Source organism: Xenopus tropicalis, chromosome 9 (genome assembly GCF_000004195.4).
Source record: "Xenopus tropicalis strain Nigerian chromosome 9, UCB_Xtro_10.0, whole genome shotgun sequence".
Classification (NCBI taxonomy): domain Eukaryota; kingdom Metazoa; phylum Chordata; class Amphibia; order Anura; family Pipidae; genus Xenopus; species Xenopus tropicalis.
In genome coordinates, this window is record NC_030685.2 from 63,983,996 (window position 1) to 64,002,723 (window position 18,728).

General features: G+C 38.3%; 1 protein-coding gene across 5 annotated transcripts in view; it reads left to right on the forward strand.

The window, feature by feature from the left end:
- The window catches only part of ttn (titin), a 222,150-nt gene that overhangs the window by 193,351 nt on the left and 10,071 nt on the right, over positions 1-18,728 (forward strand). For all 5 annotated transcript variants that reach the window (XM_031892916.1, XM_031892917.1, XM_031892918.1 and 2 more), the window contains 30 exons: positions 102-398; positions 493-1,080; positions 1,176-1,478; positions 1,722-2,018; positions 2,630-2,917; positions 3,025-3,324; positions 3,410-3,712; positions 3,808-4,113; positions 4,213-5,979; positions 6,062-6,355; positions 6,684-6,971; positions 7,185-7,484; positions 7,566-9,632; positions 9,721-10,023; positions 10,352-10,657; positions 11,057-11,344; positions 11,447-11,746; positions 11,850-12,155; positions 12,476-12,781; positions 12,875-13,156; positions 13,262-13,855; positions 13,951-14,238; positions 14,333-14,632; positions 15,135-15,437; positions 15,528-15,830; positions 15,936-16,520; positions 16,635-16,940; positions 17,039-17,338; positions 17,731-18,306; positions 18,405-18,710. In XM_031892916.1, coding sequence (XP_031748776.1) covers positions 102-398; positions 493-1,080; positions 1,176-1,478; positions 1,722-2,018; positions 2,630-2,917; positions 3,025-3,324; positions 3,410-3,712; positions 3,808-4,113; positions 4,213-5,979; positions 6,062-6,355; positions 6,684-6,971; positions 7,185-7,484; positions 7,566-9,632; positions 9,721-10,023; positions 10,352-10,657; positions 11,057-11,344; positions 11,447-11,746; positions 11,850-12,155; positions 12,476-12,781; positions 12,875-13,156; positions 13,262-13,855; positions 13,951-14,238; positions 14,333-14,632; positions 15,135-15,437; positions 15,528-15,830; positions 15,936-16,520; positions 16,635-16,940; positions 17,039-17,338; positions 17,731-18,306; positions 18,405-18,710 — 13,350 coding nt within the window. The remainder of the gene's footprint in view (positions 1-101; positions 399-492; positions 1,081-1,175; positions 1,479-1,721; positions 2,019-2,629; positions 2,918-3,024; positions 3,325-3,409; positions 3,713-3,807; positions 4,114-4,212; positions 5,980-6,061; positions 6,356-6,683; positions 6,972-7,184; positions 7,485-7,565; positions 9,633-9,720; positions 10,024-10,351; positions 10,658-11,056; positions 11,345-11,446; positions 11,747-11,849; positions 12,156-12,475; positions 12,782-12,874; positions 13,157-13,261; positions 13,856-13,950; positions 14,239-14,332; positions 14,633-15,134; positions 15,438-15,527; positions 15,831-15,935; positions 16,521-16,634; positions 16,941-17,038; positions 17,339-17,730; positions 18,307-18,404; positions 18,711-18,728) is intronic.

Here is an 18,728-nt window from a genome sequence, read left to right on the forward strand (position 1 = left end):
TATAAAATATCTTATCATAATACTGAAACATTAATTAACATCAAATAATGATGTACTTCTGTTATTCCATAAATTATACTAATAAATAATTTACTCTACAGAGAGACCTAGTCCACCAGAAAAACTTGGAGTGACAAATGTGACCAAAGACAGTGTTTCCCTTTCTTGGATGAAACCTGATCATGATGGAGGAAGCAAAATTATGGGCTATCTCATTGAAGCACTTGAAAAGGGACAGCAAAAGTGGACCAAGTGCGCAGTAGTTAAAACAACACATCATGTCATACGCGGTCTGAAAGAAAATGTTGACTACTACTTCAGAGTATTTGCTGAAAACCAAGCTGGTCTCAGCGATCCCAAAGAACTTCTCCTTCCTGTCACTGTTAAAGAAAAACTTGGTAAGCTGACAAGAAAAAAACATATTTCTTATCTCCGTTTGTAACCTAAGGTATCATGTTGCAACTTGTAATTATATTATGTTGTGTTTTTCAGAATCACCTGAAATTGACATGAAAGGTTATCCAAACAGCACTGTCTATGTAAGAGCAGGATCAAACCTTAAAGTGGAGATACCCATTTCTGGCAAACCTCAGCCTAAAGTTACCTTATCTAGGGATGGCCTTTTAGTAAAATCCACTCTGAGATTCAACACTGAAACCACAGCAGAAAGTGTTATAATTAATCTCAAAGAAAGTGTTGCTTCTGATGCTGGAAAATATGAGCTTACTGCATCTAACTCCAGCGGAACAACTAAAGCCAATATCAATATTGTAGTTCTAGACAGACCAGGTCCACCTGTTGGCCCTGTTATTATCAGTGATGTCACTGAAGACAGTGTAACACTTCAGTGGGAGCCTCCTTCTTATGATGGTGGAAGCCAAGTCACCAACTACATTGTCCTGAAGAGAGAAACCAGCACTGCAGCTTGGTCTGAAGTTTCATCGACAGTTGCTAGAAATACAACAAGAGTAATGAAACTCACAAAAGGAGAGGAATACCAGTTCCGCATTAAAGCTGAAAATCGCTTTGGCATCAGTGACCACATAGATTCACAATGCGTGACAGTCAAACTCCCATACAGTAAGTTGGATATTAGGTTTTCTTTTGGCTTCTTTGATGTTGCTTTTTTGTTGTTTTTTCAGTTTTCTTATCTTGTATTTCATTCTCCTTTTTAGCCATACCTGGCCCACCATCAACTCCATGGGTGAGCATGGTTACAAGAGAAAGTATCACTGTAGGTTGGCATGAACCTGTATCAAATGGTGGCAGTGCTGTAATCGGATACCATCTAGAAATGAAGGATAGAAACAGCATATTATGGCAGAAAGCCAACAAGACAATTATACGCACAAGTCATCTCAAGGTTACCAACATTAGTGCTGGATTAATCTATGAATTTAGAGTATATGCTGAAAATGCTGCTGGTATTGGAAAAGCAAGTCATCCTTGTGAACCTGTTCTCGCCATTGATGCATGCGGTATGTAATCACTATTTGTTAGAATTAATGCAAAAAAAAATATTTTTACTTGTTTACTAGTTTTTTATCAATCTTAATTATAAACCATAAAGCATTGTGCAGATGCTGATATATTTAAACTCAGTGCTATTATACTATATACATGAAGGGGAACAAGTCAGAAAGCATCATGAAAGTTTAGAAAGTATCCTGCACATAATAAAAGAAGTTCTCAGTAATTAATAAACATTTGTTTCCCTACAGAACCCCCAAGAAATGTCCATGTGACTGATATTTCAAAGGCTTCCGTTAGCTTGGCCTGGCAGAAACCTGCATATGATGGAGGTAGCAAAATCACTGGATACATTGTGGAAAAACGTGACCTTCCAAATGGCCGGTGGACTAAAGCCAGCTTCACTAATGTTATTGAGACACAGTTCATTGTATCCGGCTTGACTCAAAGCGCCCAATATGAATTCCGTGTTTTCGCTAAAAATGCTGTTGGTTCCATTAGTAACCCATCAGATGTTGCAGGACCTGTTACTTGTGTTGACACATATGGTAAGTATCTTGTGTTTTATTAAACCCTTTGAAAGGATAAATGTATGTATATATAGTTATCTTAAAAAATGTAGCACAACATAATAAATAACACATTTGCTCGTAACAGGCTGTTGACTCAAGTCAGTGGAAGGTAGGATCGGTCAAAAACAGGTATTTTTCTGCCGTCAGGGAAAAATGCTTTCTCTGCAGATAGCTTATACATTTCATTTCAGAACACTATCAGTGTAATAATCTGAAGTTTGAAATAATAGTATCCATAGTAGTATCTCTAGCTTTTTATCACTAGGATGTAGGTGACTAATAGATATAAAATTATAAGATCAATGCATAATTGTTGCAGCTCTGAAAACACCACTAATTTGTGGTCCCTAGAAACCAGGAGTACACAATGACCATATTCTAGAAGTGTATGTTTGTAAACCTCATTGTAAAACAATTCATAGATGAGATGTAAGCCAGCTAGATACTTACAAGAACAAGTCTTTTTTTCGAGTGTTATCTATGGTGAGGCAATGGCAAGGAGGTTATTATTGCACCAACTGGTGTATGTAAAATTGGTAACATAGGTAAAACTCTGCTTTCTTTAATATCTTTTCTTTTATCTATAGGTGCACCTCAGATTGACTTACCACCAGAATACACAGATGTTGTCAAGTTTAAGGCTGGAGCTGCAGTAAAACTAAAAGTTGGAATATCAGGAAAACCATTCCCAACAATTGAATGGTTCAAGAATGGAAAAGAAATAGAAACCAGTGCGCAAGTGTCAGTTGAAAATACTACTGAGTTTGCTTCTGTCCTTATTAAGGATGCCTCCAGAATCAACAGCGGCCATTATGAACTAAAATTAAAGAATGCAATGGGTGCTGCCTCAGCAAGCATCCGAGTACAAATGCTTGGTATGTCTTAAATGTAAAAAACTTGTTGATAAATAAGCACTACATGTTATATCCTATCGATGTTCACTGTGATTAAAACCTTTCATTATTTTTTTCTACTTTACCAGACAAACCTGGACCACCAGCAGGTCTTATACAGTTTAAAACAATTACTGCTGAAAAGGTCACTTTCAGCTGGGAGCCACCAGCAGATGATGGAGGTGCAGTTGTTACCCATTACATTGTGGAAAAACGTGAAACAAGCAGAGTAGTGTGGTCTTTGGTGTCAGAAAAGCATGAAGAGAGTCTTATAACTGTTACCAAACTAATTAAAGGAAATGAATACATCTTCCGTGTCAGAGGAGTAAACAAATATGGAATTGGAGATCCTTTGGAGTCAGAGCCAGTAATAGCTAAAAATGCCTTTGGTAAGCTTATAAACAAGTATATAAAATAATTACAGTTTTATTCTTTTTCTCCATATGTTAATTTTTTTCACTTTTTTTTTTAAAGTTACACCTGGGCCACCCAGTGTTCCAGAAGTTGCAATGATAACAAAGACCACAATGACTGTCACATGGAACAGACCAACTGTTGATGGAGGCAGTGACATAAATGGATATTACCTTGAGAAACGTGATAAGAAGAGCCTCCGATGGTTTAAGGTTGTTAAGGAATCTATCCGTGACACAAGACAAAAAGTAATAGGACTCACTGAAGGAGGTGAATACCAGTACAGAGCCTGTGCTATTAATGCTGCTGGCCAAGGTCCATTCTCAGATGCATCCGACTACTACAAGGCTGCAGATCCTATAGGTAATACAAACTATATTTTCCTTTTAATCTTTTTTTGGGAGCATCCATAAATGTTTTTACATTTCTAACCTATTATATAAAACTAATTTCTACAGATAAGCCTGGACAACCAACCAAGCTCAAGATAGTCGATAGCACAAAATCATCCATTACCCTTAACTGGACAAAGCCTGTCTATGATGGAGGAAGTCATATTACAAGTTATGCAGTGGAAGCCAGGGAAGAAGGTTCAGAAGAATGGACTGTTGTTAGTGCTAAAGGAGAAGTGAGGACAACTGAATTTGTCGTTTCTCTTCTTAAGACTGGGGTGAACTACTTCTTCCGTGTCTCTGCTGTTAACAGTGCTGGTAAAGGAGAACCAATTGAGATGACAGAGCCTGCACAAGCTAAAGACATACTTGGTAATCATTTAATATGGTGTAGACAAGTTTAAGTTTTGCTTTGCATTTATTGTTTTCCAGAGTTTTTTTTAACTGTATTGTTTTGCCTTGTTTTTACAGAGGAACCAGAGATTGATCTTGATGTTGCTCTCAGAACCTCTATAGTAGCCAAGGCAGGTGAAGATGTGCAAATAATGATTCCATTCAAAGGAAGACCAGCACCAAGTGTAACATGGAGAAAGGGAGAGAAAAACATCAGCAGTGACCCAAGATACAATATACAAAATACAGAATCATCAACATTAGTAGATATTCCCCAAGTTACCCGTAACGATACTGGAAAGTATGTACTCACAATAGAAAATGGTGTAGGCCAACCAAAATCAACATTTGTTACTGTCAAGGTACTTGATACACCATCTGAATGCCAGAAATTGCAACTGAAGAATATTTCACGAGGTACTGTGACATTAGTATGGGAACCTCCACTTATTAATGGTGGAGCTGAAGTGACCAACTATGTTATTGAAAAGCGTGATGCTACCAAGAGAGCCTGGGCAGCTGTTACAACTAAATGCTCTAATACATCATTTAAGATCACCGGTTTGTCAGAGAAGACTTCATTCTTTTTCCGAGTTCTTGCAGAAAATGAAAATGGACTGGGAGAGCCTGCCGAAACAGCAGAGCCTGTGAAAGCATCTGAAGTTCCTGGACCTATAAGAGATCTAACAATGAAAGATTCTACAAAAACATCAGTTACACTTTCTTGGAGCAAACCAGACTATGATGGTGGCAGTATTGTCACTGAATATATCATTGAAAGCAAACTTAAAGATACACAAGAATGGTCTCATGCTAGCATCAGTAAAGTTTGTGAAAATGAAGTCACTAAACTTAAGGAACTTTCAGTTGTAGAGTTCAGAGTTGCAGCGAAAAACGAAAAAGGTTTAAGCGACTGGGTACACACTGCACCCATTACAGTAAAGGACTATGTAATCACACCAGAAGCAGACATTTCTGAAATAGTCGGAGGCCAAATCACTGTACGCATTGGGCACAATGTGCACATAGAACTACCCTACAAAGGCAAACCTAGACCAACCATTTCTTGGTTGAAGGATAATATTCCTCTTAAAGAAAGCGAGCAAGTAAGATTTAAGAAAACTGAATCAAAATTAAGTTTAAATATCAAGAATGTCAAAAAGGAAAATGGTGGCAAGTATACATTGATCCTTGATAATTTAGTTTCTCGCAAGTCCTATGCAATAACTGTGATAACTCTAGGTCCTCCATCTAAACCAAAGGGTCCAGTTAGATTTGATGAAATCAAGGCTGACAGCATTATTATGTCTTGGGATGCTCCAGAAGACAATGGAGGAGGAGAAATTACTTCCTATAGCATAGAGAAGCGTGAAACTTCCCAAACTAACTGGAAGATGGTATGCTCCAGTGTTGCCAGAACTACTTTCAAGATTCCAAATCTTGTCAAAGGAACTGAATACCAGTTTAGGGTAAAGGCTGAAAACAGATATGGAGTGAGCCCACCTCTGAATTCTGTAGATGTCATTGCTAAACACCAGTTTAGACCACCAGGCCCACCAGGAAAGCCAGTTGTTTATAATATCACTTCTGATGGAATGACAATCTCATGGGATGCACCAATATATGATGGAGGATCTGAAATCACTGGATTCCATGTTGAAAAGAAAGAAAGAAACAGCATTCTGTGGCAACGTGTTAACACCTCACCAGTTTCCAATCGGGAATACAGAATAACAGGTTTAATTGAGGGATTGGACTACCAGTTCCGTGTACTTGCTGAAAATAATGCTGGCCTTAGCCCTGTGAGTGAGCCCAGCAAATTCACACTTGCTGTTTCTCCTGTTGGTAAGTATTCTTACAATAAACCAATTTTCTTGTTTTTCGATATATAAGAATTTTTTTTAAATGCTTTTAACCATTTTATTAGATCCCCCTGGCACACCAGATTACATTGATGTCACAAGGGAAACTGTCACCCTCAAATGGAATCCTCCTCTACGCGATGGAGGCAGCAAAATTGTGGCTTACAGCATTGAAAAACGTCAAGGAAAGGATCGCTGGCTCAGATGCAACTTTACAGATGTTTCTGAATGCCAGTATACAGTAACTGGACTTAGCCCTGGTGATCGCTTTGAATTTAGAATTATTGCAAGGAATGCTGTTGGAACAATCAGCCCACCTTCCCAGTCTTCTGGATATATTATGACCAGAGATGAGAGCAGTGAGTATTTTAGAAATCTAATGTATATAATGTAACAGTTTGAAAAGCCGGAAAATGCTGTATTTTGTTGTATCTATACATGAAATAGAAATCAAAATAACAGGTTTCATTTTATTAATCAAGCAGAATAAAACCATTTTACATATATACTGCTCAAACTGATTTGCCCAGAATAAGTGGCAAATATTTCAAATATCAGTCTATATTTAGTTTTGAATAAATGTAGGCACAATATGAACACCTGGATTCTAGGAGTCACAGTATCACATAACAGAAATGTTATTTATATTGTCCTACATTCATTGCAATTATCATTTATTTTTTCCAGTCTTTCCATCTATTGAGTTTGGACCTGAACACTTTGAAGGTCTTACGGTCAAAGCTGGAGAGAGCATAAGGGTTAAAGCATTGATTAAAGGACGCCCAGTACCTCAAGTGGTTTGGCTCAAAGATGGAAAAGAAATTGACAAGAAGATGAACATTGAAGTCAGCGGAGGAATTGGTTACAGCAGTATCTTTGTTAGAGATGCCTCTCGTGATCATCGTGGCGTATACAGCGTGGAAGCAAAGAATTCTTCTGGCACCAAAAAAGAAGACATGACAATAAGAGTGCAAGGTAAGACAAAATGACAATACAAGAGCTATATTAAATAACTAGTGATGTTTTCCCAAAAAGCTGAATTAAATGCTGCAATTACATACTTACAAAGGAAAGCATTTAGGGCTTATCTCTGTCCATTGGTGGTCGGGCCCTTGATGGAAGAACATAATTATAAATATATCTCTCTTAGTAATTTCTTTTTTTTTTGTTGTTGTTCTTTTTTTCCAGATACACCTGGACAATGTGGTGGACCTATAAGATTCAGCAACATCAGTGGAGAAAAGTTAACATTATGGTGGGAACCTCCTGCTAATGATGGTTGTGCCGCTATAACTCATTATGTTATCGAAAAGAGAGAAACAAGTAGATTGTCATGGGCACTGGTTGAGGACAATTGTGAAGCCTGTTCATACACTGTTAGTAAACTTATAAAAGGCAATGAATACCAGTTCCGCATTTCTGCAGCAAATAAGTTTGGTACTGGCAGACCTCTGGATTCAGAAGCAGTCACTGCACAAATACAATACAGTAAGTACAAGCTCTGCTTTTTAATGCAAACATCATACATTTAGAAGGCATCAGTTCTAATTTCTTTTGTTATGTCTTTAGCTGTTCCAGATGCACCTGGTGTACCAGATTCTACTCATGTAACTGGAGATAGCATTACCGTCACATGGGCAAGGCCAAAATCTGATGGTGGAAATGAAATAAAGCATTACATTCTTGAACGAAGAGAGAAAAAGAGTCTGCGCTGGGTGAAAGTATCAAGCAAAAAACCAATTACAGAAACAAGATTCAGAGTAACTGGTCTGGTTGAAGGTAATGAGTATGAATTCCGTGTTATGGCAGAAAACGCAGGTGGCATTGGAGAGGCTAGTGGAATATCAAGGCTTATCAAATGTAAAGAGCCTGTGAACCCTCCAAGTGCACCAAGCATTGTTAAAGTAACAGATACAACAAAAACATCAGTGTCTTTGGAATGGACAAAACCTGCTTTTGACGGTGGCATGGAGATAATTGGATATATTATTGATATGTGCAAAGCTGATCTTGGTGAATGGCACAAAGTAAATGCAGAAGCTGTTGTCGCTACAAAGTATACTGTTGTTGATCTTGAAGCTGGGCAAGAATACAAGTTTAGAGTTTCTGCTGTCAATGGTGCTGGTAAAGGAGACAGCTGTGAAGTGCCAGCCACAGTACAAACTGCAGACAGACTGACTTCTCCTGAAATTGATATTGATGCCAACTTCAAGCAAACTCACATTGTCAGAGCTGGAGCAAGCATACGTCTGTTCATTGCTTTCAAGGGAAGACCTACTCCCACAGCAACCTGGACCAAACCAGATTCTGACCTTAGCCTGAGAGCTGATATTCAAACAACAGACTCTTTCAGTACTTTAACTGTGGAAGACTGTAACAGATATGATGCTGGTAAATACACTCTTACTGTAGAAAATAACAGTGGCAGCAAGGCTATTACTTTCACTGTCAAAGTTTTGGATTCTCCTGGTCCACCAGGCCCTATTACTTTCAAAGATGTAACTAGAGGATCTATCACCTTATTGTGGGATGCACCACTCAATGATGGAGGCGCACGTATCCACCATTATGTAGTGTCAAGACGTGAAGCAAGCCGTCGCAGCTGGCAAGTTGTCAGTGAAAAATGTACTCGACAGATCATTAAGGTAACAGATCTTGGAGAAGGTTTGCCATATTTCTTCAGAGTTTCAGCAGAAAATGAATATGGTGTAGGTGAACCATATGAAACACAAGAACCTACTGTAGCTACTGAAGAGCCAGCACTACCAAAGAGACTGGATATCATTGATACAAGCAAGACATCAGTATCACTGGCTTGGCTTAAGCCTGATCATGACGGTGGAAGTCGCATCTCTTCCTATCTTATTGAAATGAAACAAAAAGGATCAGACCACTGGATTGAAGCTGGTCAAACAAAACTTCTGACTCTGACAATTAATAACCTTACTGAAAATACAGAATATGAATTCCGTGTCCGTGCCAAGAATGATGCTGGTTATAGTGAGCCAAGAGAAGCATTCTCATCTGTAATTATCAAAGAGCCTCAAATTGAGCCAACAGCAGATTTAAGTGGAATTACCAGACAACACATCACCTGTAAAGCTGGAAACAATTTCACAATTGATATACCCATCAGTGGTCGACCAGTGCCAAAGGTAACATGGAAACTGGAAGAGATGAGACTCAAGGAAACAGACAGATTTAACATTAAGACCACAAAGGACAGAACAACTCTAACAGTTAAAGACAGCATGAGAGGAGACTCTGGAAGATATTATCTCACCCTTGAGAATACTGCTGGTGTGAAAACATTTACTGTTACAGTAACAGTGATTGGAAGACCAGGGCAGGTCACAGGACCCATAGAAGTTTCTTCTGTATCCGCTGAGTCATGTGTATTGAATTGGGCAGAACCTGAAGATGATGGAGGTACCGATATCACAAACTACATCGTTGAAAGACGTGAATCTGGAACAACAAATTGGCAGCTTGTTAATTCCAGCGTTAAACGTACACAAATTAAAGTTACTCACCTTGTCAAATACATGGAGTACACTTTCCGTGTCAGTGCTGAAAACAGATTTGGTGTCAGTAAACCTCTTGAATCTTCCCCCATTGTTGCTGAACATCCATTTGGTAAGGAACTTTTTTTTAATTTCCTGTATCTTTTAACATCAAAAATACCATCTATATATTTATACCAATATGATATGTTCTCTTTTAGTGCCACCAAGTCCACCAACAAGACCAGAAGTATATTCTGTTAGTAACAATGCCATAGGCATCCGCTGGGAAGAGCCATACCATGATGGTGGAAGCAAAGTTACAGGATACTGGATAGAAAAGAAAGAAAGAAACACTATATTATGGGTGAAAGACAACAAACTTCCATGTTTTGAGTGCAATTATAAGGTCACAGGATTAGTAGAAGGCCTTGAGTACCAGTTCAGAGCATATGCCCTTAATGCAGCTGGTGTAAGCAAAGCAAGTGAAGCTTCAAGACCTGTGATGGCTCAGAATCCAGTTGGTAAGTATATATGCAAACTAATATTGTATTTAGGAAAAATTATTTAAAAGCAAAGGCAGCAGTTCTGTGATCCAAAAATACACCAAAGTACCAATCATCATCTAACTGGATTGTTAAAATAAAGTCATGCCTTAACACCTTTCATGTATGTATAACAAAATCAGGTCTAAGAATACATATAAAGTGTATTGATGATTATCTTACCAAATGCATTTATCAGTTACAGTAACTAATATGCTGAATACTTTAGAACTTAGACTACAAGAAAAAGTGATGTCTACTGTTTGTTTAGAATTTGATTAACACCAATATATTTGCTGTTGTTTAGATCCTCCAGGAAAACCAGAAGTTACAGATGTTACAAGATCCTCTGTGTCACTTAGCTGGTCTACTCCATTGTATGATGGAGGCAGCAAAATTGTTGGATACATTGTGGAACGCAAACCATATAATGAGACTGGAGATGGTCGCTGGCTGAAATGCAACTATACTACTGTTTCAGAAAATGTCTTCACTGTTACAGCTCTCAGTGAGGGAGAGGCTTATGAGTTCCGGGTACTTGCCAAAAACGCTTTTGGTGTCATCAGTGCTCCATCACAGTCAACTGGTGAAGTAACTTGCAAAGATGAATACTGTAAGTACCCTACAATGTTTATTATAATTCATCCTGTGATATTTCCATGGTAAACAGTATGATGAACAGCCTTAATACTTGAGGGACAGTCCATTCCCACAAAAGGGATCAATTCACCTAAACACACCAAAGGGCCCTACTGCTGAAACACTAATCATTTATAGTTGCAGGGCTATGAAGCACAGAGAACCTGGGGAACACAAAATAGGGAATATTCTTTTGTGAATATTTATTTTATTGCCCTTGCCAGTAAATGTAGTTCTATTCATTTGTAAGGAAAAACACTGCACTGAATAAGTTGTTCAACATTTTACATAAGCTGTAAAAATTTGAATAAACCCGTTTTAACTAATACATTTCTGGAGATTTAAGTCTGAATGTGTATTTGTTTTACCCTAGCACCACCCAAAGCAGATCTGGACAGCAGACTGCAAGGAGATGTAACAATAAGAGCTGGATCTGATCTCGTCCTGGATGCCTCCATTGGTGGTAAACCAGAACCAAAAGTTTTCTGGTCAAAGGGTGATAAAGAACTGGAATTGTGTGAAAAGATTTCTCTTCAGTATACCAGCAAACGGGCAGTAGCAATAGTCAAATTCTGCGACAGAAGTGATTCAGGAAAATACACTTTAACTGTTAAGAATGCCAGTGGAACAAAAACAGCTTCAGTACTTGTCAAAGTGCTTGGTAAGTGTGTTCTTATTATTAATAGTATTTCATAGTATATATAAAGATAAGTGACAAATCAGGGAAATTCAATACTGACAAGTCCCCTCTTTTGTATTGTAGACACCCCTGGTCCTTGTGCTGACAAAATTACAATTAGCAGAATAACAGATGAGAAGTGTACTTTATCATGGAAACTACCACAAGAAGATGGAGGTGCTGCTATCAGCCACTACATCGTTGAGAGACGTGAAACCAGCAGACTCAACTGGGCAATCGTTGATCCTGAATGCCCGACACTTTCATGTAATGTGACAAGACTAATAAAGAACAACGAGTACATTTTCCGTTTGAGGGCAGTTAATAAATATGGCCCTGGTGTACCTCTTGAATCAGAGGCTATAATTGCAAGAAACTCATTCAGTAAGTATACATTTTTCATTCTCTGCACTTTGGTGTTTACAGCTTCCAGATAATCATCTATTTACATCAACAGTTTCTGAAATCCTGTTCTTTGTTTTTACAGCTATCCCATCACCACCTGGTGCACCTGAAGCTATTGGCGTGAGCAAAGACCATGTCATTATTCAGTGGCTTAAACCTGAATCTGATGGTGGAAGTGAAATCAGTACTTACATTGTTGACAAACGTGAGAAGAAGAGTGTGAGGTGGACAAGAGTAAATAAGGACTATACTATTTATGATACACGACTTAAAATCACAAGCTTACTCGAAGGAAGTGAATACCAGTTCCGTGTCAGTGCAGTCAATGCAGCTGGCAACAGTGAACCAAGTGATTCCTCACCTTATGTCCTCTGCAAAGAACCTACCTGTAAGTGTCTCCTACATTGTGGTATGAATAATTTGAGGCATGTTTCAGTGGACTTTGAGCACCTGTTATAAGATGTTTCTATTATTTTCTGCGTACAACAAAATTGTGCAGGGGGATGGGGAATGCAAAGGGTATAGAGGGCCCTACCTAAAAGAGCTTAAAATAAACCTATTAAAGCACTAGAGTGAATAAACATGTATTGTACTTTATTTATATACAGGAGCTTTGCTATGAAGTGAAACCATGACTAAAAATCCTGGTATATGGATGTTGATGAAATACAAAAATAGTGATCTCTTGCTGCTTTCATTTTGTCTTAGATACACCAGCTGCACCTTCTATTCCACGAGTAGAGGATACTACCAAGACCAGTATTAGTTTGGCATGGTCAAAGCCATTGTATGATGGAGGCGCTGACATTGTGGGCTATGTCCTGGAAATGCGAGAAGATGGAACAGAACAGTGGTACAGACCACACACAACTGCTACTCTTAGAAACCTAGAGTTTACTGTGACAGGTCTAAAAGCAAACCACAAATATACCTTCAGAGTTGCATCTGTTAATGCCAATGGCATGAGTGACTTCAGCGAAGCATCTGGTATTATTGAGCCAGTTGAACGAATAGGTACTTTGACAATATCTTTATTTTCTCTTTTTGATTATAGTATTAATATGAGCAATCTATTGACCTCACACTTTTCTGTTGTTACATAAATAGAAGTCCCTGATCTTGAGCTTGCTGATGATCTCAAGAAGATTGTTACCGTCAGAGCAGGTGGTTCTCTACGGCTTATGGTATCTGTTTCTGGAAGACCTTCTCCAGTAATCACTTGGAGGAAGGAAGGTGTTGACCTTGCAAGCCGTGCCATGATTGATATTACTGATAGCTACACCTTACTTGTAGTTGAAAAGGTTAACAGATATGATGCAGGAAAGTACATCATTGAGGCAGTTAATCAATCGGGCAAGAAGTCTGCAACAGTTGTTGTCAAAGTTTATGGTAAGATAAACTTAAATATGTATGTATACTACCTTTTAAGCATAATAATGCTTGGAATGCTTGGAAAAAACTATTAAACACTAAATGTATGTATTTGATTTTCAGATTCACCAGGTCCATGTGGTGCTGTGACAGTTAAAGAGGTATCCAGAGATTCAGCTACAATTACTTGGGATGTACCTGCTCTAGATGGCGGAGCCCCAGTTAATAATTATATCATTGAGAGACGTGAAGCAGCTATGAGAGCATTTAAGACAGTCACTACAAAGTGCAATAAGACCCTTTATAGAATAACTGGACTAACAGAAGGATTAATGTACTACTTCAGAGTACTTCCAGAGAACATTTATGGAATTGGTGAACCATGTGAAACAGCAGATGCTATTTTGGTTTCTGAAGTGCCAATGGTGCCACAGAAACTTGAGGTTACGGATGTAACTAAATCAACAGTGTCTCTTGCTTGGGAGAAACCACTCCATGATGGTGGCAGCAGATTAACAGGCTATGTGATTGAAGCATGTAGAGCTGGTACCGACAAATGGATGAAGGTTGCTACTCTGAAACCAGGTGCATTTGATTATACCATAACTTCACTGAATGAAGGAGAACAGTATTTGTTCAGAGTAAGAGCACAAAACCAGAAAGGAGTATCTGAACCTCGTGAAATTGTAACAGCAGTCACTGTACAAGATCAGAAAGGTAGGCAGACAAGTTAAACATACATGTTTCCTTACTCTCTGTATGACTTTGATTTCTTGCAGACAACTTAAAGTGGTATACTTTTCTCTCTTTAGTTCTTCCTTCAATTGACCTTGCTGGAATACCACAGAAAACTGTACATGTACCAGCTGGAAGACCAATTGAGCTGGCTATACCCATACATGGTCGTCCACCTCCAGCAGTTTCCTGGTTCTTTGCTGGATCTAAGATAAAAGAAGTAGATCGAGTCAAAATTGAAACTGTAAATAAAGTAGCCAAACTTACTATTCGCGAAACTACTATTCATGACACTGGAGATTACACTCTTGAAGTTAAAAATGCAACAGGAACAGTTGCTGAAGTAATAAAAGTTGTTATTCTTGGTGAGTATTTAGTACATCACTGTAAAAGCACTGATATGACTAAACATCCATAATCCAACATAACACTATATATAATTCTGATTTCTCACAACAGACAAACCTGGACCACCTACTGGACCAGTTACAATTGATGAAGTTGATGCCTCAAGTGTATCAGTATCTTGGGAAGCACCATTAATGGATGGTGGAGCTACAATCAGTGGCTATGTAGTGGAACAAAGGGATGCTCATCGTCCTGGCTGGCTACCAGTTTCTGAGTCTGTTACAAGAACAATGTACAAATTTAACAGACTCACTGAAGGAACTGAATATGTATTCAGAGTTGCAGCCACAAACCGTTTTGGTATCGGTTCCTACTTGCAGTCTGAGGTTGTAGAGTGCAAGAGCAGAATAAGTAAGTTGGATTTGTTGTATTGAAAATGTAACCCTCATTACTAATAATATCCTGTATTCTGAGACAGATTTATGTTTTATGGAATCCTAGGCCACATTTTGTAAACCCCTTCCAATTTCCATCCTACCTGTATAAATAACTACCATTCCCCAAACACTTTCCTGTCACATGTTTATATAACATGAGTACAATTCTTTTTTAGAAGAACTGTTTTTTTTAAATATGAAAAGCTTGCTCAAGAATTCTGCTATCTTAGGCAATGGACTTTGTCGCTTTTACCCATATCCAGGGCTATCTATATCCAAAATTTAAAAAATATTTATAATATGAGAGACAACAGTTAAAGGCTTAGCAATCAAAATGAATTTGGTAAGGGAGCCCTTAACATAAAATCAACAAGAAATGTGACCTGTTTAAATCAGCATGTACCCCTATTTCTTTCTTTTTGGCAGCTTAATAATTACATAGTTGCTTATTAATGTGTTAAAATTTCTTTTTGCAGGCATCCCTGGACCTCCAGAAACTCCTCAAGTGTTTGATGTCTCCCGTGATGGCATGACTATAACTTGGAATCCACCAGATGAAGATGGAGGATCACAGGTCACTGGCTACATTGTAGAACGCAAGGAAGTCAGAGCAGACAGATGGGTTCGTGCCAACAAAGTACCAGTCACAATGACACGTTATCGTTCCACTGGACTTATTGAAGGATTAGAATATGAACATCGTGTCACAGCTATAAATGCAAGAGGAGATGGAAAACCAAGTCGTTCTTCTAAACCTGCAGTTGCTATGGATCCAATAGGTAAATCATTTTAAGACTATAAAATATATTGTTACATTTGATTAATATTTGGTAAAGATTTAATTTATGAATTGATTTTATTCCTTGTAGCTCCTCCTGCAAAGCCTCAAAATCCAAGAGTCACAGACACTACAAGGACATCTGTTTCTTTGGCATGGAGTCCACCAGAAGAAGAGGGAGGATCTAAAGTGACAGGGTACTTAATTGAAATGCAAAAGGTTGATCAATATGAATGGACCAAATGCAATACCACCCCAACCAAGATCTGTGAATATACCCTTACACACCTACCACAAGGAGCAGAATATAGGTTCCGTTTGATGGCTTGCAATGCTGGTGGACCTGGAGAACCAGCTGATGTCCCAGGAACAGTCAAAATTACTGAAATGCTTGGTGAGTTATCAAAACCCTTATATGTACTTTCAAGAGAAAGTTTGCAAACTAGATGTGCCATTTATATCTTTTACCCTGCGTGATTATTTGATTATTTTTTTTCAGAATATCCTGATTATGAACTGGATGAAAAGTATCAGGATGGTCTTACAGTACGGCAAGGTGGAGCAATCAGGATCTCTATTCCAATTAAGGGCAAACCAATCCCCATATGTAAATGGACCAAAGAAGGCCGTGATGTAAGCAAGAGAGCTATGATTGCAACATCTGAGACACATACTGAGCTCGTTATTAGAGAAGCTGTTAGAGAAGATACTGGCACTTATGATCTAATGCTTGAAAACAAATGTGGCAAAAAGGCAGTTTACATCAAGGTCAAAGTAATTGGAAGTCCTGATACTCCAGAGGGACCATTAGAATATGATGACATCCAGACACGCTCTGTGAGAGTAAGCTGGAGAGCACCTGCTGATGATGGTGGTTCTGATATACTTGGCTACATTGTGGAAAGAAGAGAAGTACCAAAGACTGCTTGGTACACAGTGGACTCAAGAGTGAAGGGAACATCTTTGGTGGTTAAAGGCCTTAAAGAAAATGTGGAGTACCACTTCCGTGTTTCTAGTGAAAACCAGTTTGGTGTTAGTCGACCACTAAAATCTGAAGAGCCAGCAATACCAAAGACACCATTAAGTATGTATACCTCAAACCCTTGTAATTCAGTACTTTTTATTATACAATGTATTGCCATCATATACAAACTAAAGAATCATATATTGAAATAATGCATTTCTTATTCATTTACAGATGTTCCAGAGCCACCAAGCAACCCACCAGAAATAGTAGACATCACAAAGAGCTCTGTCAGTTTGTCTTGGTCTCGACCCAGAGATGATGGTGGTTCTCGTGTCACAGGATACTACATTGACCGTAAAGAGTCTACAACAGAAAAATGGGTTAGACACAACAAGACCCACATTACGACTACAATGTATACTGTCACCGGACTTGTACCTGATGCTGAATATCAGTTCCGTATCATTGCACAAAATGATATTGGTTTAAGTGAGCCAAGCCCAGCCTCCGACCCAATTATTTGCAAAGATCCATTTGGTAAGTTATTTTATTCATGATTATTAGAACACTCTACTAATGACCTTCACATTTTTCTTAACCTGAATGTTCACCTTTCATTTTTTATTGTCTTCTAGATAAACCAAGCCAACCAGGGGACATTGAAATTACATCCGTGTCCAAGGATAGTATTACTATACAGTGGGAAAAACCTGAGTGTGATGGTGGCAAAGAGATCCTTGGATACTGGGTTGAATATAGACAGTCTGGAGATAGTGCCTGGAAAAAATGCAACAAAGAACGTATTAAGGACAGGCAGTTCACCATGGGTGGCTTGCTGGAAGCTACAGAGTATGAGTTCAGAGTTTCTGCTGAAAATGAAACTGGAATCAGCAGACCTCGCAGAACAGCGATGACAGTAAAGACTAAATTAACTTGTAAGTTATTACTTTTTATATATATATATGCAAAGGTACTGCAATCAGCAGATCTTGTATTATATTAACCTTCATCAGGGTGTTTGTACATAAACAAACAAGGTTTGGTCTTACCTATCTGTAATTTCCCTACACTAAATATATAGAAAGTAAATGCTCATGCAAGTTACTTTAAGTTTTCAGATGAGTTTTCAGAATGCCCATTCTACTCATGGTGAGAAAAATCATGCATAATCCATAACATTTAATACTAAAAAGTTTGCAATAAGGGGATAACATTTAATGCTAAGAGTGACTTGCACATTTCATATGAATGTGTTGTCCATATAAATTTCTGCTTGCCAAAGCATTTAAAAAATATTAACATTTATTATAATTTCTCATTTGTACAGCTGGTGAAGCTCCTGGATTAAGACAAGAAATAAAGGATATTACCACCAAACTGGGAGAAAGTGCAAAACTTACATGCCAAATAGTTGGTAGACCACTACCTGATATCAAATGGTATCGTTTTGGCAAGGAGCTTGTACAAAGCCGCAAATACAAAATGTCTTCAGATGGACGTAACCACACACTGACTGTCCAAACAGAAGAACAGGAAGATGAAGGCCTATACACCTGTGTAGCTGTGAATGATGCTGGAGAAATTGAGACAAGTGGCAAATTACTTCTGGAGGCCACACCACAGTTCCACCCTGGTTTCCCACTGAAAGAGAAATACTTTGCTGGTGTAGGTACAACTCTTCGTCTCCATGTAGCATATATTGGCCGACCTGTTCCTGCTATTACTTGGTTCTATGGCAAAAAACCATTGAAATCTTCTGAAAATATAACCGTTGAGACCACAGAGCACTATACTCACCTAGTCATCAAGAATGTCCAACACAAGACTCATGCTGGCAAATACAAAGTTCAACTCAGCAACATTTTTGGAACAGTTGATACTGTGCTTAATGTGGAAATACAAGGTAATTATTAGTTTGTTTTTTTTATTTTAAAGAGAATGATTAATCTTTTCTCTACTATCGAACATTATGTACTAAATGTCAATATTTTCTTACTTTAGATAAACCAGATAAGCCAGCAGGACCAATTGTAGTGGACGCTTTACTGAAAAATTCAGTCGTTATCAGCTGGAAACCACCAGAGGATGATGGTGGGTCACTGGTGACAAACTATGTAGTAGAGCGCAGAGAAGCTAAGGAAGGCGAAGAGTGGCATCTGGTATCCTCCTCTATTTCTGGAACAACTTGCAGAATTGTTAATCTGAATGAAAATGCTGGATACTATTTCCGTGTTTCTGCTCAGAATTTATATGGTATCAGTGAAGCACTGGAGATTCCATCTATTGTAGTGATTAAGAGTCCATTCGGTAAGTAAAGATCTACAC